The sequence below is a fragment of the Neolamprologus multifasciatus genome, chromosome 12 (genome assembly GCF_963576455.1).
Source record: "Neolamprologus multifasciatus chromosome 12, fNeoMul1.2, whole genome shotgun sequence".
In the NCBI taxonomy this organism is placed as follows: domain Eukaryota; kingdom Metazoa; phylum Chordata; class Actinopteri; order Cichliformes; family Cichlidae; genus Neolamprologus; species Neolamprologus multifasciatus.
Window position 1 is genome coordinate 12,688,399 of NC_140450.1, and position 17,584 is coordinate 12,705,982.

Here is a 17,584-nt window from a genome sequence, read left to right on the forward strand (position 1 = left end):
AAAATGAAGCCTAAACATACGTGAGGTTACAATACCTGCACAGTTGCAGCATGTGTGGCTTTATGAATAAAGTTTGTTGTGAAAAAATGTCTGCAGAGTTGTGACTTGCCGCTCCTTCTGAATGACGTTCCCTTTGACTTTTGAATTCTGTTTGAAGTGGAGGCAATTAGTTTTTTTGTAGGAGCTTAAAGGGGGACTTATTGGATGTTACAAACTTAATAGACTCCCTGGCGACTTGAGCATTCCATATTCTCTATAAAGATTTCCTCTCTAACCATCCAAGGATTTTTGTATGTTCGAAAGCCACTTGATGTGAGAACTCGGGCACTGATGTTTTCTTTATTACGTAGCGTTTCTTCTCTATCACCAAACAGCATATATAGGCAGCTAACCTGAGATGCAGCCCATTAGTATTTCATGTCCTGACAGAACAGAGCTCAAAAGTGGTGTCTCTTAGAAACAACATCCTAGAATTGGGAACAAAGTAAAACATTTTAGCATTATATATTTACACCACCTACCCCTTCCTTTCCTCACTTTTCTGTACAGCTTTTCATGTTTAATATAAATGTTTGGCTTCGCAACCTCATACTTTGCAGGGTCGATTTCTTGTTTCTGTTCCTCCCACAGCCACGTGAACCATTTCACTGGGACTGTGTACCAGAGTGTTTTGCTGTCTCAGAAGCAGCCTCTCAAAACTATAAGCATGGATGAGTCTGTTCAGCCCAACACTTCCCCTGCACAGTGGCCAGGTAAATCAATCAAAACAAACTTTTCACACCGAAGCATATTTTGGTTGTTTTCAGTAAACAAGAACAACACACTTAAGTCTTTACCAGCTCACCCTTCCTGTTTGTGACACGCTGCAATAAATCTTGTTATTGGTATGCTGTTTTATTTCTGCGTCCCACCAACATGTTATATGTTACACACATGGTTATGTTTTAATGCTTTTGTCTGAATAATTCACTTTAGCTACCTGCGCCACAGGTAGAAAGTACAGATTAGTTGATCTGATTAGATTTTCAAGTACTTTCCTGCATTAATTTGCTTTTAAATGAGGAAAGACTGAGATTTTTTTAATTAATTAATTAATTTCGATAATGAAACTGCTTTTAAGCTACAAATCTGTGCAAATTAATTAGCTAATGGACTAAGAACACCGACTGTGAGCCTGAAAACTCAAGAACAAAGCATTGCATAAATGTCTTAATATCATGGGTCTTCCATACATAGGGGATTTGATGGGATTGTGGTGTTTCCTACTGCACAAGTTTCTAAATTAATAAGATAAAAACTTTTTCTAAACTTCTCTTTGAACTCTTAATTATGAACACTATTAATAATGTGACCATGCATGGCACACAACATAAATATTGCCTTATGTCTTCTCATGATATTCATATAAGACATAAGGCAGGAGCTGTTCAGCCATCAAAACCCATGCCATGAAGCTCCCAGCTCCCAGTTTTTTTTCTGATGTTAATGGAGGAGGAGATTTGGACCCAGCAGAGCGTTGGCAACTTTCACACATAATGCACCTCAGCACTCAGCAGCCTCGCTCTGTAGCTTTACATGGTCTGCACTGGCAGAGTTGCTGTGGTTCCTAAACGCTTCCACTTTGCAGTCAGACAACTTTCTGTTGATTGTGAAATATTTAGGACGGCAAGAAATTTCATGGACTTGTTGCAACAGTGGCATCCTGTTACAGTACCACGCTCAAATTCCCTGAGCTCTTTCGAAAGACCCTTTTTCCTTTTCTTTCCTTCTGTTTTTTTTTTTTACAAATGCATGGCTAGGTGCTTGATTTATTACACCTGTCCCAGTGAGACTAAAAACTAAAGTCAAAGATTAAGAGGTGTGGCCTAATACATTTGTCCATGTACTGTATATGATGTCACCAGACTCATTTAAAACTTTAAATGTATTACTTACTTTTTAGTATACTTCTATTTTCCATAAACGGTTTCTTAAAATACAAAAAAGACTGCTGTCTGCGGGGCCCAATATTTTACTCAGCAATTAGCAAATGTAGTTTTTTAGTCTATATTCAGATTCTGCTGTCTAAATATCTTTTTTTCTTTTTTCTCTTATTTCCCCCCGCTCTCCTTTACTCGTTCCTCTCACCAGGTATCGCCTCTCTGATTCGTCTGTTGAGCTCAGCAGGTGAAGAAAGCCAGCCAGGCTTAGCTGTGCTGCTGTGTGAGATCCTGACTGCTGTCTTCCTCAGTCTGTTTGTTCACGGCATGGCCACTCACTCCTGCAACGAGCTGTTTCGCATCATGGCACACCCACTCAACAGCAAGCTTTGGGTGACAGTGTTTGGAGGAGGCGCTCGAATCCCTGTCATCGAAAAACTCAGCAGTCCAACAAGGACACCCCCACCAGGTGATTCATTTGGAGGATGTATTTTCCTTTGTGACACTGGTGTGTTCTTCTGAAGGTGACCTTGTAACCACTTTACTCCTGTTAAATTAATTGGACTGTTAGCGTAGTGAAATCCACCAACTAATGTGTGGGTGTGGGTTTGCCTTAGTGCTTGCTACTCTGTTTGGTAGACCTGATATAAAGTTACTGTAAATATTTGGAAAAAATCTAGGTGCTTTTTTTTTTTTTTTTTTTTTTTTTTTTTTTTTTTTTGTATATGAACACAATCAGATGCATTTTAATGGCAGCTTGAAAGGGCGATTTAACACACTCTTAACTTTCTCTCAACACTCCAGCCTCACCAAGTGGCACAGACAGGAAGTCCAAACGATTCGGGCTTCTCTCATCACGTAGCGGATCCAAGGAAGAGTCTGGGATAGAGAGGGAGGGACCATTGAGTCCAAAGCACCATGTCCCTGTTGTGGAACAGGAAGCTCCCTCTGTCTTTAAAGAACAGTTCATCCCTCCAGAGCTCAGCATTTGGGATTACTTCATCGCAAAGGTAATCCAAATATTAGTAACAGTGGTTAAGAAGTGGTTTTAAAACATAAGCCTGCATATCTGCTCTCATGTCTGTTGGGATATTGTTGCATCTTCAGCCTGTATAATGATAGAATGACTTTTTAATATAACTTTAATTTAACATCCTCTATAATACATTTAATTTTGTAAGTTGTCTCTTCTTTCCTTATACGGTTTTGTTGTTGATCTAAACAATTTTGTTTGTCTGCCTTCTATTTTCTTGCATTCAAGCCTTCACTACCACCGTCAGAAAACAGAGTTGATTATGACTCCGAGGCGAGCCAGGGCAGCGAAGATGAAGACGACGACGACGACAATGAATATGATGATGTGTTTGATCCCAACTCACCGCAAAGGGAGCATTCAAACCACAATTCGTACAGGTATTGGCACAGCACTGAGTGCACTGAGTCTCCAGTCAGTGACTCATTTTTGAGCTGCCAAGATTTAACCTGAAGCTCTTTACAGCTGCTTGTCTTTTATTTATTTGTGCTGCCTCTAAATTTTTCTCCACTCTATCTGAATAAACCTAAATGTAATTTTCTAAAGACTCTATTTCAGTTCTAAACTGGTTTCTTCTCCTTTTAAGTTGGTGTTTGATGCGGCTGGCCATGGTTCAGCTGGTGTTGGCCAATCTCAAGTCCTTCTACCTTACAGCAGGATATGATTTGTTAGGTAAAAACTAAAATATACGCCAGCCCCTCGGATGTACATCCAGGATGTAAATAAGCACTGTCCTATTTCTTACTGCTTGTCTCAGCTAGTCTTATTGTCTTCTTTTTAACCACAGACCTGCCTGTGGCCTCTCCTTTGTGTCATGCTGTGCTGAAGACGCTGCAGCGGTGGGAGCAGGTGCTGCAGAAAAGGCTGGAGATCTTCGGGGGCCCCCCTTCCAAGTATATCTCCACCCACCTCCATGATGAAATTGCCACACCTGGCCCTGCCCTCCTCAGGCACAAAGCCCTATTTGAAGCATCAAATACCCCTTTCAGGTATTGAATCAGATTTATTTATTTTTTTTACCTTTTTTTGTCTTGTGGTTTGTTTATTTATTCATTTTTTTCTCTTGTGTATTCACAGAGGTCCTCAGTCAATGCTTTGCATTTTCCCCATGTTTATTTCCACAAACTTGTTTATGTCAGTACTTCTTCATATATTTGTTATTTATTTTGGCATGTAAGTGAGGTGGCAGTGATTCAGTTTGTGGCCTGAGGTAAAGTTTTCATCTACAGCAAAGTAAACACATCAGCAAAAAAAAAAACAAACAATATTCCCTGCTTGTGCATGCAGCTTAAGAGGAAAGTGCCCAACTGTCCCTGCATTGTTTACATACAAATTCAGGCTATGAATCACAATGAACAGCAAGTACACCTCTGTGTACTGCTGATGTATACTACTAATTAAAACACTGTCTTTAACAGCGTCCACATGAGTGGAGAAAATTCCAATTGGCAGTTCTAATAAATTCATTTGCAGAGTTCTTAGTGAACTCATGACTTACACAATTTGCATACTGATGGAGAAAATAAAGAAATACATCAGTTAATTTGGTTTGGGAAAAATGCTAAATGAAAATTAGTATTAAAGGTATTATTAATAATAATTAAAAGTGAAAGTAAAACAAAAGAAAGGAAACGGCTAACCTAATAATCCACAAATAAAAAAATGTGGATAATTAATGGCTCCAAGTCATCCTCCCTGCCACTTAGTGGACATCCAGCTGCAACACTTTTGCTAACATCTGTTTCAGAACAGCAGACACAAGGATAAAAACAGATTAATTACTGTCTGTTATTTACTTTTTTCCTGTTTAACAGGCTACTGTAAGATAGTAAAATCCCAATTTTTGTGATAACTCAAATATCTCTTAACTTTAATAAATTGTGGAGTAAATAGAAAAATATTCAGTAAATTCAAACAGAAATCAGTTTTTCCCCCTTTTTTAGACCACCATTTTATCCATGTGCAGACTGACCCCGTTGGATACCACAGTAACATAGTCCATGGATTTACTGTTGAACAACATCATTCATGCTTTGTGATGTTAAATGTTCCTTTCAGGTCCAGCCACCACTCGGCGCTGCCAGTCAAACGTTTATGGCACTTTTTGGTGAAGCAGGAAGAAGTGCAGGAGACCTTTATCAGAAATATCTTCACCAAGAAACCGGGCACACATCAGGTATTTACATCATATCCCCCTGCTGCATGATTGCGTTGCTGGCACATTGTAATCCTAGTCACTGAATAACACATTAACTATTTTGATATGATAACAAAATGCATCATTCCCAAGCTAAACTGCATTATTGTTCCTTTAACATCCTTGTTATACTGTTTTTCTTTTGCATGCCAGCCTTTTTTTTCTTATTACTGCCTCCAGTTGGAATTATTTGAATGAAAATAATGCACCTTTTTTGATTAACAGCACAATAATTAAGTCTCTGTGTGTGTTTGCATGGCTTGCCACTGGTGGTGGTTGTACTTGTGTGTGTGTGTGTGTGTGTGTCTGTGTGTCCACCCTGTGCTGCTTCCCCTGTCATTAAAGTCGGTTGAGGACCAGACTGACAATATGAAATGTTCAGGGATGGACGAGACAGAAAACAATCAGGTACTGCTTCTGATGAATTTTTGCTCATGGTGTTGCAGTGGGATGGGTTGTTGATCAAACCTCAGTATCTGTTGCAATATTTAACCAACTGAAAAATCAAAAACTGAAGCTTTTGATTTTTTTTGGTGAATGTGCATCAAGAACTACATTCAGCAAAAGCTTGAATGTAGTTCTTGATGCCTAAGATTGGTACATACGTCGACAGTGATGGATACTGAAAGACTGCGGGTGATCAAATGCCTTGCAAGTATAGCGTGCTTGCAAGAAATGTAACATTCATGTCAGATGTTGTGTACATTTTTTACAAGTTTGACAAGTCGGCTTCAAAAAAAATCCTCCCACATTTATTTGCTCTTTTTTTGTTTTTAGGGGTTTTTTTTGTTTTGTTTTGTTTTTTTTATAAATAAGTGAAAATCATTGTCGCTTCAAGGCTGTTTAATTGGTCACAGAGTTTTATAGTTTATAAGGGACTTAAATATGAGTTTTACATATTGTCCCTATGACACAACTGCAAACTTAAAGCTTTGAAGCCTGCAGTACCTTGCCTTTTTGTTTTTCTTGTAGCATGTTTATTCAGACGTGCATAACAAAGTAGTATGTCTGAGTTGACAAGACCCCTCTTTATGCTTCAGTCACACTAAGGAAAAACGGTCGTTGGCGATCGGGTGCAGAGAACTTGCAGTCTCATTGCTTTTGAAATCAGTGTCAGTTTGCTCTGAGTTTGTGATAATACAGCAGTTGGAATAAATGGGTAAAGATCACAAGTCTCTTGATGTCACTTGCAAATTTTGCCATCTACAAAGAAATTCACATTAAACATTAAGTACTTACATTCAGAGATCAGTCAAAACCTCATAGATTTGAAATTCAGAAACTTCTCTACAAATACTTACAAGCTGTGCTTTTCATAGTATAACCAAAATACAACCAGTAGAGTAGAAGTCGAGAGTCAAAGAGGCGTCATAAACGAGTTGTGCTCAACTGAGTCTGATTGACTGCAATGTGTTGACAATGTGTCTGCATTTAGAAGTAAAATGCCAGTTATTTGCATCTGATCCAGGTTGGACTGCAGTTGTTTGGATGTAATCTGTACAATCAAAATTTTTGCTCAGTGTTCGGGGGTTATACACTGAACCTGTGGGATCTGTTGCATTAATTTACCAACAGCAAAAACATTCAATGGTTTCTAGTCGCAGGGAGGTTGCTGTCCTACTTTTACTCTAGTGTGGCTGAGCCATTATACATGTGACTGTATGAAATGTAAATACCATATGAAACGAGACCATACTGTTTAATGCAGAGGTGCACATTTTACGTCTTGAACCTGTCACGTATCTTAAATGCTAAAACTGTGATCAGGACCAGATTACAGTACATGTATTTTTAGTGCCATGTACCCTGAATGCTCTTGTCAAGAGTTTGATATTAATCTTGCATTTAGCTGTCTAAATATTCATGTGAATGTGAACCATAAATTTTAAATTGCACTGTAAACTGATGCTTCATAGAGGTTTTCTAATCTTCTTGCTCTCACCATGCAAGCTCCCATATTACAGCTACTCCATTTGGCTCAGTGTTAATTAACCCAGTCTCTCTGAGGACAAGCTATGAAGCTGAATAGCTTCTGATTAATGGGCCCAACACTGTCGCAGTGAATCTGCATCCTACAGGGATTATGTGCTCGGCAAAAATGGCAAACCACCATATTTAGATTTCTGCAAGTCAAGTTATATTTTATTCCATCCGACAGAAAATGACATGGTCTTTTCCTCTCGAACAAATGCGGTGAAGACGTTAATTCAATCTCATGCTTAGAGGATGCTTGTCTTTGCCAAAGTGTAACATCTCTGTACAATATCCCACAGGACCACAGTGGTACAGTGTGTACTTGTGCTTATTGCTGAAGGGTTTTTGTTCTCATGCTGTCTAATGACAGTAGCCCAGTTATGCTGGCTGCTGTATTTAACAGTGTGGCCTGATGCACTGAACATGGCCTTTCCTAACCCTAAGGGCAAGACAAACGAATACATAAACATAAAATACACAAATTGCATAGCAGAGAAAACTGTGAGTACGCTTACCTAGATTTATGAGCATCATCTACAGCAAATAATTTGATAGTTCACTTGCCAACCCTTCTCTTGTCGGGTCATTGGTCCTGTAGCATGAAAGGAAACTGAAATTATGGCGGATATTTGTCTGCGGGAAATGTTTCAGTTGTAATGATTGAATCTGTGTGTGCGTGTGTGTGTGTTTTTTGCTGTCTGCAGACCGAGTCAGATCTGGGCAGCCCTGGAGGAAAAGCACGCATCATCCACAAGGAATCTGACATCATCACAGCCTTTGCCATCAACAAGGTAACAATTTGCTGACACAGATGTCATCAAACAATACGAAGTACTATGAGAATAAAAGAATGCATTACTCTGGTTCAATTTAATTAAACATTTAATATAAGAAAATTACCATTAAATTGATTTAGTAATCTCTCTCTTTAAGAGTGTTTTTGGAAGGATAACTAAATAAACACAAAGTTTCCTCAGTGCAAAAGTATTGGAATCATACTTTTATCTATTGGAAAACTGTAATACAAACGAAGTTAACACCTTAAATAAACTGTTAAGTTTATTCAGCTTGTTAAGTGTGAGGTAACCTTTTGTGGGAGTTAGACATTTAATGTGATATACACCCCCAGGATAAGAATCTCGCCTCCAGAAATCTTCCTTAAGAATATTTGTTTCTCTAATCAATATTTTCATGTGTGCAGGGGGTCAAACATTGTTGTCGGTTACGAGGAAGAACTCGCAGAAGATGCAGATACTTCTAACAGTAGTTTGTGCAGACCAAAGGAGACTAATAGGAGGACTGGACTAATAGGCAATAAATATGTCAGTGTTGCATTTCTCAAGAGGCAAAAAAATCAAACAAGTAGCTTTACCCCAATTGTGCATAGTGACAGATCGATCTTGTGTGGTAAAACAAAAGTACCACTTACCAAATTAAGGAATATGTATTGTGAATATGGGGAGCTCTTCCCTATTCCCTTTGATAAATAATATGATGCTTATTTGAGTAAATTGTGATTTGCTTATTGCAAATCACGATTTACTCTTTTCACATTTTCACATCCATATCGGATGCTTTGTTTACATGCGATGGATACCTTGTTTTTCTGTACTATTATAAAAAGATGGCAACTATTTGAGTCGATTCCCCAGCTGCAAATAGATGTGTGGCACATGAGTTGCATTCGTCGGTGCAAACGAAATCAGACTGACGTGTTTGCACTCTCAGGGCTGCAGACTAAAACGATGACAAACTAAAGTGCAGATTTTGATTGTGCAAGCCTTTTTATCTTCTGTGTTTTTGTTCATTTTGTTCAATGGTTCGGACCTGGTATTAGTGAATTCTTCTCAATATTCATCTCTGTTCACATTAGTCTACGTTAGTCTGAGCTGTGTGTTTATCCGGAGTGCTGTATTAGTACTGGCTTCTTCTAAAAAGCGAAAATGGAAAAGGGTGGTTTTAGTGCTGGTGAATCTCTACATTTCAGATTTGGCACATGCATCCAATCCAATTTTATTTACATTGGGACTCAGCATATTTCCCATACCCCAATCCTCTCTGTGCTCACTTCTCTCTCTGTGTTTCTCCCAGGCCAATCGTAACTGTTTAGTCATGGCCTCCACACATGACATTCAGGAGTTGGATGTGTCATCCATCTTGGCTACTCAGATCTTGACATGGATCGATGATGACGAGGCTGAAGCCAAAGGGTAAGACAGCAGTCTGCTTTTTACATATATACAAACAGCCATGAGTTCATCCAGAGTGCCAACAACTGTTCACCCTCGTGCCAAAAGAGCAAAATGTAGGCATTGGATAAAGACACTTTATATTGTGTACATGCATCTGCACTGCCTCTCTCTGTATAGCACAGAGAGTATCTGTTTTTATATACAGAATTATAAATATTAGCTCACAAATCACGTTAGGCGTTAAGGTACTTTGCAGGTTTGTTGTTGAAACCTCTGTGCATATTAGTCCAGCTGTTGCAGGACTCGTTGTTGCTAATGATGGCTCTTTATGACTGGTTTGAACCAGCCAGGCACCTCGTCTCATCACATATATCACTTCTTCTTCTTTCTTTTTTTTTCTCTAAGTGTGGGTGGTGACGACTTCCTGGTGGTCCATACACGCGATGATTTTGCCGCCCTCCACGGTACCACGCCATACACCCACAGTAACCCTGGCACTCCTATCAACGTACCGTGGCTAGGAGGCGTGCAGACGGGCAGAGGTGCCGCCGTGGTAAGCTCCCAACCTGGATTTATACAATAAAACGGCCAAGTCACAAGGAGTGCTGGGATTTTTGTTGGGTTCTTTTGTTTGTTTTGTGTTTACATATAAATAACATAATTGTGACTTTTGTTGTATAATATTAGGCCGATTTCAAAAATGTGCTACTGTTTTAAAAGTGTTACTTTTAACATTTGCATTTCACCAAAACCTGATAAAACAGTTGTGAAATTAAAGTTGGCTGAATGTCGGATTATCTAAACAAATAGATTTTTGCAGATTTTTGTTGTTTTGCTGTTTGGAAATGATCAGATGTAATATCAAGCACAGTTTTTCACAGTTTGGTTCCATGAGCTTTCATTCACTACGCAGTGATAATGGGTTTATAATACTCCCTGCTGCTTTTGTGTAATTAATTGATGTTGTCTGCACTTTTTGTACTCAAAGATAAAATCCTCAAAGCATAGCTTAAATAAATAATTCATTTTTGTCTCTATTTTGCCAAAAGCATTGCGGCTGCTAACATTAGCTCCTGTCATTGGCTTACTGAGGAACTGAGATGGTGTTGTGAGATGTATGAATCAAACGTTTCTGCTGTTTTTGTGGAAAACTGTGCTGATTTCTACCGAGCGGAGAAGGTTTGCTTTAGCAAAAGGGAGATAATTTGGTTCTTGTGGTGTCATTGAGTCAAGTAGATGTGAGTCTTGTTTGTTATTTCAGCTAGTTAATTTATTGCTCCTGATATGCAGACTGGACAGTAAGAGCCACTTTGTATCGTAAGTATTTTACCAACCAGTCAGTTTGTTCAGTGTCGGAGTGGAGTATATTTTGAGATAAATGATAAATGAAATCCTTGATAGAAAATACATTGCCATTAATTTCGGCCTCTCTCAGCCAACAGTCATGTTGCATATTTTCACTCTGATATACTGAGGCTCAGTAGGTTTTTCCTCCTATCATTATAATAGAACAGCCTTGTATTTATTCTTTAACTTCAAAGCAGGGTTTATTATTAGCTAACAAATTGACACACTTGTATCAGTTTGGTATCAGATGATGAAGTACAGTAAATACTAGGATGGTCTCTGTTGACTAATGTGAACTATGTCCTCAGTCTTTGCTTAAATGAAGGATTTTTCTTAGAGACAGAAGTGATTAGCTGTGTGAACGCTAAGGAATATTTAATTGTGTAAAAATATATACCAGATGAGGATGGTACGAAATGGCACTGCCCTAGTGTACTCCTACAGTTATTCATTAACTCTCATATTACACATGCCAGAAGTTTCAAATAATGGGTTTACTGTATGAACATCAGTTTCTGCAAGCCAAAACTGAGCATGTAAATGCTAAAGTTTATGAGGGGCAGCCAATCAGAAGAAACAGTGGCCTTAAAGGAGAGGAGTAAAAATGAAATGCACCATAAAACAGCTCAAAATCCTTTATTTTATTATCTTTTTTTAAAAAAAAACTGATTATTTCTGAGTGCAAGAACAAATATGGAGTTACAAATTAATTACCCCTGAAAGAGAGCGTCAAACAGGAGGGAAGCAAAGTGGCAAACGTTTTTTCCGCTTAGGCTGATGGGGTATTGTCCTCACCCCCCTGGGTGTGCGGGCAACGTGGACACCTAAGTTTGTGAATGTAGTCATTTGAAAACAAGGTAACGTAGGATTTTCAAAATAATACCATAGGTATGCTGACTGGGAGGCTGAGGGTTGGCTAATGGCAGTTGGCCAACCCTCCAGTATTTGATGCCAGTATTTTTAATTTATCCGTCAGCTGCATGAACAAAATATTGAATATCAATTAAAATGCCTCACCTACAGCATGTGAAGACATTAAGTTAGACTTAGTGTCTGCCTTTTAGACAGAAATTACTTTAATGAGAAAATGATAGGTTGTCAGTTGATTCACTGGAAGCAGGAGTAAGCACCTTTCTTGCTTTTGATGATCATGATTAAAGGGGTCACATTAAAGTTAATCATCAGAATTAGGGGTGGGTTTTTATAATCGATTTATCGATTAAAATCGATTCTGGCTTGGATAACGTAAAATCGATTCATTAAAATCCTGAATCGATTTTTTAATATAAATTTATTTTGCCCGAAATGCCAGAATCTCTGGTGAAATCTCACAAAATTTCAACAACCACCAAACAGCTAAGACAGTAAATGAGAGCAGGAACATGGATTCTGCACAAAGACTTAAATACACAGCCCAACCGCGGATCAGAATCAGTGAGATGTTGCCTTTCTCACAGTCGGGGCTGAAAGCCGACAGCGCGCTGATTCTGATCTGTCGGCGGTCCGCGCTTTGTGTTCACGCCCTTTATGCGCTGATTCTAAAGCTGTTAGTTTTATCTCTCTCCAAACAATATTGACCGAACCAGCAGCAAAAGAAGATCCAAACTAGGCTTCACATAAACAACGTCATGAATTCACTCTGACTTTTATTGTTTTGCTTCGACCACGATGCACAGCTCTCTCTCGCATGCTCGCTCTCTTGCGCGCTCTCTCTCCCTCTCTCTCCCTCTCTCTCTCTGTACTGTTTTCTGCATTATTCGCTTGCTTGTTAAGCACAAGTCTACCGTTGTTTACAGCGCTGTCGGCCGACGTTTTTTTTTTTTCGTTTTATATACTTCCGAAAATAAAACCTAATTTCTGCCGTTCAATATTGAACAAATTTAAACTTTTTAAAATTATGCAAAATGCAAAACGCTCAGCCTTGTCTCTAATAAAACCGCTGTAACTTCAGAGGTAATGTTCATGTGTTGATTAATGGTTTTCTTTCGTTTTTGATCTACTGCAGAAAATTTTTATAAAATCCCAGAACAGGAAAATCACCTTCATGTTTTTCTGTGTTTTATCCTCAGCTACTTTGACACAAAGGCATCTGCTGTGATGCTCACACCTTTGATAAAGTCTTGGTGTGTCAGCTTCCTTTTTATAGATACAAAAATATGTAAATGTACTGATCTGAATTATAATATTTCTGACTGTCAAAATTTCCCAGATTCAAATCAAAGTGAATCGAATCGAATTAAATCGAATCGAATCGAATTAAATCGAATCGTGGATCGAATCGATTCGGGACCCTGTGAATCGGAATTGAATCGATTCTAGAAATCAGTGACGATACCCAGCCCTAATCAGAATCTACATCATGTTATTTCTGAACGAAGCACGTGTGAGGGAGCCATGTGAGAAGGGATTTAAAAATCATTCCTTCAAGTCATGTGACACCGTCAAGAAACGTGTATTTTGTGTAAAAGGGGCTTTAAAACAGCATAACACTGTTTCACTACATCTCTCTGCACTTCACCCGGTTTTAAAGATTTATTCTTTACCATGATGAAGTTCTGTTTTCTCACTGAATTTCTCCTCCTCCTCCTCTTCACTTTTCTTCTCCCAGATGATCAAGAGAAATATCAACAATGTGCGAAGAATGACCTCCCATCCCACACTGCCGTACTGTAAGTACAACTCCGATGTCTGTCAGTAGATTAGAAAACTATTCGCCTATTAAAAGTGGTATTCAGACATCATATATCTGCTGTTGAAAAACAGCCTTCAGGGGGTGATCACATCCCAAAAAAAAGTTTATCTTATGTTGATATTCGTATACTGGCAGAGCTGTTTTCCATTAGTCCCAGTGCAGCTATTGATTTAGAAAAGGCTGAGTACGCTCACTTTGCTGCAAACTTGTATTTTCCAGTCAAACTGCAGACTGGTGATGCAGCTGAGGAGTGTTTGTCTGGGATGAAAACGGCTTTCATTGAATTTAACCTGGTCTTCACTTATGTAGTAGATGAATTTGGGAACAAAGAAGTGCCAAAAACCCCCTGTTGAGGTCTGAATGGTCACTGGGATGTATTGGAAGATGAGCTGTTGTCACGTGCGGTTTTGTTTCTGTTCATCAGACCTGACAGGAGCTCAGGATGGTAGTGTGAGAATGTTTGAATGGGGTCACTCCCAGCAGATCATCTGCTTCCGAAGTCCAGGCAACTCCAGAGTCACCAGGATACGATTCAACCATCAAGGAAACAAGGTTACAAACTCTCACACCCCTCCTGCTCTATGTACCAGGATAGTGAACACATTGGCCTGCTGACTACCGCCATACAGATGTCAGGCTATTCTTAGCTTTGCAACATGACTGCAGAGTGATGTGAGCCTGTCACATTCAGAAACGTTTTCACACTTCCTCTGCCGTTCAGGCACGGACCACAGCGGGGAGGTTGGCTTCAGCACGCATTGTTCTTCAGCTCAGTGATTCAAACACTCTGAACTGAGGCACTCGCCTCAAGCTAATAATTTTCTCAGATGGTGCCTCTCTCGTGCCAGCGCTATCCTACCTGCTTGATGCAGCCCAGAGCGCAAAATACGCTTTAAGAGGGCAAAAAGGAATGAGAGGATATAGAAAGCACTTTAGTTATGTAAGTGGTGCTTGGCCGTATGAGGCTGTTGACATGTTTTGGAGGACAAATTCACAGTGAGGGAGTGAGCACAAACATTTTTTAATATATATGTCAAATGCAATATAAGGGATCATTCTATCCTATTTACAGCAAAGTGTGATATCTGCTTTGTGCTTGTTTTCTGTAGTTTGGGATTGTGGATGCTGATGGAGCCTTGAGTCTCTGGCAGACCAACACAAGCGGGACTACACCGAAACCATACCTGGTGAGATGCTCGCAGCTCATTTAGCTGATTTTTCTTCTATATCCCTCGAGTGTCCTCCTGTTTTTCTGTCACACTCCTTTTTGTTTACTCTTGTCCTGCTTTATTATTAATGTCACTGTCACTTCTCTGTTTCCCGCTACCAGACTCTGCAGTGCCACAACAAGACAGCTAATGACTTTCTCTTTGTGGGCTCTTCCTCCCTCATCGCCACTGCGGGTCTTTCAACAGACAACAGGTCCCACAGACTTTCCAGTCAATTTAATCCTATGCCACCTCTCATTAAACACTGAATCTGCTGTGTCTAATGATATGTTCTGTAATGAAAATGTTAGAAAATATTGTAATTTGGTTATTTTTGACTCCACAGGAATGTGTGTCTGTGGGACACACTAGTGACTCCTGCTAACAGCCTTGTGCAAGGTAAGACACTGCACCTAATTAGCCTATTTAGTAGTGTCTTTGGCATGGTTAATCACATGCTTCAATGGATTTTCTCCAGCTACTCAAGCTTTCTCCAACAGTCCAAAGACATGCTTATAAGACTAATTGGTCTTTCTAAATTGGCAGTACTTGTGAATGTGAGCATGAGTGATTGCGTCTCTGTGTTAACCCTGTGATGGACTGGTGGACTATTCAGAGTTTTCTCCCCCTATGATAGCAGGGAAAAGGACAAGATATTAAATTAATGGAGGATGCCTTGCAGGCTCCTTGGTTATGGCTCACAGATTCCTGGAGATTGCCAGTGTCCCCACATTCAGAGCCACTGTTCTGTAATAAATACCTTTTGGTGTTGGAAAGAAAGTTTGAAAACAAATTAAATCAAATGGCGAAAAACATTTAAGAACTATGATTGACATTTTTCTCTTCTGTCTACCTCTCTCTATCCTTAGCGTTCAGCTGCCACGAGTCTGGTGCCACCGTGCTCTCCATGGCCCCCAGGCAGCAGCTGCTTATCACAGGCGGGAGGAAGGGCTGGATCAGCGTGCTGGAGCTTTCCCACAAGCACCAGCGGCAGAGCTTCCAGGCCCATGACTCGCCGGTCAAAGCACTAGCCGTCGATCCAACTGAGGATTGCTTTATCAGTGGATCAGCTGAGGGCAACATTAAGGTATGTCAACTAGTCTTTTTGACATTTGATGTGTGATAAAATGTTTCTGAATGGCATTCTTTTCAGGTGTACAGTACTTGTTAATTTGTTTGCAAGTGGGAAGCAGACAGTTTGCTGTGATATAAATGCTCTTCGAGTTTCTTCTCGAAGGTCTTTAGTTTTACATGGGCTTTGCTGGGTACAGTGATCCTAAAAATCTATATGAAGAGACTTGATCATTTCCTCTACCCTCCTAAACTCGTCCCCGGCAGAACTGTCCTCCAGGGCGTTTGGCACCCAGACGTGTATGTCTCTGTTGCGTTTATCGGTGGAGACGGTGAGCTCCAGCAAAGCAAAAGAAATCCATTGTCACTTGAGATTAACCACCTGCTCGGGACAGCTGTGTAACTGATGGAGACTAACATGTAAGGTGAAAGTGGGTTGACACTGGGAAAGGCAGAGGAGAAGGCAGTAGGAGGAGGATGTGAATGTCTGCAGCTAATATATTACCAGAGACAGCAGGTCTTTTTTTATCTTTTTGACTTGGATATGCTGCTGCAGATCACACAGCTGTCACTCCAAGGATGAAGCCCCTGTGTCGCTCAGATGTAGAATGGTGCAGTGCACATCTGCTTGAAATTCAAATGACTTTCACTCTGGATAATTGCTCAGAAAAAAAACCCTTTCAAAGCTGTGTGTGAGGTTACTCATCTGAAGTCTTTAAAAGCTTATAAATGTGCAGCACAACCGTTTTCAGTTTGCAGTCAGTCAGTATACAATTAAAGTGTTTGATGAGAGCTGGACTTCAATAAATTCGATACCTTAATGAATCATGCAGCTCCCAGACTGAGGATACGAGTCAAATGATCCAAGTTGTTCAGAGCCTGTTGAGGTCTTCAGTGGAAACTCAGCCATGCATTTCTGTTTTTTTCTGGTAAAGAGGCCACAATACTCTAGCACCCAAACCTGACCGTGTCACATTGATGTTGTTTTCAATGAAGAAATAATTCTTAAATACAGGCTTAAAGGGGCAGTCCCAAAGTAAGAATGCATGAAACAATGAAATGTCAACAGCGAGTTGTAGCCATGACAGAATAAAAGGTACCAAATTAATCTCAAGTTTGAACTGGATACCACTAAGAGCACATTTAAGTTTAAACTACATTAGTGACTATAGCTACAAAGGGATGAGAGGAGGGGGAGGGTCCAACATCACAATAATAATCATAACCGTGATGAGACCCTGGCACTGCAAAGATTATTAGGACGGTTTGCTGTGAACCTGCTTTTGAAATAGTAGTTTTGAAGGCTTGGACCAGGTCTGCTGCCACTTGCAGTCAGTTGCATTCTTTGGAGCAACTTTCATGCATCAAGATGGCAATAAAACAGAAGCTGGCAATTATATACATTTTGAAACAGAAATTCAAAAATCATCTGCAAACAGTGACCCAGTTGCTGCAGGATGGTTATTAACTGTAAGTCATAGGACATAGTTGCTTAGTAACCTTGCTTTTATACAGGAATATAAACAAGGATGCAATCAGTTGGCAACCAGTTAAGTTGAATCTCCTACTGCACATTGAGACACGTCGCAGACAAGTTGCGCTCATTGATCCGGACTGATTCACATGAATTAAAACATGCTGGAATTGTCATTTCTAAATTGGAACCTTCACCAGTTTATCTGAGACTGATTCCAGTCTGAGTCAGAACACGATTGTTCGATGGTTGAGTGTGTTGCACACTCAACACACAAGTAACACAGTTACTTGTAGAAAGCAAAGAATTCAGCACAATCATCAAATTAAGAAGCAGTTTGTGACTTTTTCATCTTGGAGTTAGAGCATCTGAGAGAATTTATCAGGTTTCTTAGCAGGTTCAATTCATTCAGGTTTGGTCCTGTTTATAGGTGTTTTTATAGAGACGCATTCTCACTTTGACTGAAACAAACGCCAT

The 17,584-nt window shown here is 39.7% G+C and overlaps 1 protein-coding gene across 3 annotated transcripts in view; it reads left to right on the plus strand.

Moving 5' to 3' along the window:
* dmxl1 (Dmx like 1) overlaps nt 1-17,584 on the plus strand; it is a 63,268-nt gene that overhangs the window by 41,729 nt on the left and 3,955 nt on the right. For 2 of the 3 annotated variants that reach the window (XM_085181125.1, XM_085181124.1), the window contains exons 34-50: nt 631-752; nt 2,131-2,388; nt 2,724-2,929; nt 3,181-3,332; nt 3,539-3,624; nt 3,740-3,941; nt 5,011-5,128; nt 5,495-5,557; nt 7,828-7,914; nt 9,215-9,333; nt 9,721-9,868; nt 13,271-13,331; nt 13,779-13,906; nt 14,464-14,541; nt 14,685-14,776; nt 14,909-14,961; nt 15,432-15,649. In XM_085181125.1, coding sequence (XP_085037251.1) covers nt 631-752; nt 2,131-2,388; nt 2,724-2,929; nt 3,181-3,332; nt 3,539-3,624; nt 3,740-3,941; nt 5,011-5,128; nt 5,495-5,557; nt 7,828-7,914; nt 9,215-9,333; nt 9,721-9,868; nt 13,271-13,331; nt 13,779-13,906; nt 14,464-14,541; nt 14,685-14,776; nt 14,909-14,961; nt 15,432-15,649 — 2,191 coding nt within the window. The remainder of the gene's footprint in view (nt 1-630; nt 753-2,130; nt 2,389-2,723; nt 2,930-3,180; nt 3,333-3,538; nt 3,625-3,739; nt 3,942-5,010; nt 5,129-5,494; nt 5,558-7,827; nt 7,915-9,214; nt 9,334-9,720; nt 9,869-13,270; nt 13,332-13,778; nt 13,907-14,463; nt 14,542-14,684; nt 14,777-14,908; nt 14,962-15,431; nt 15,650-17,584) is intronic. The other variant, XM_085181126.1, reaches the window with a different exon arrangement.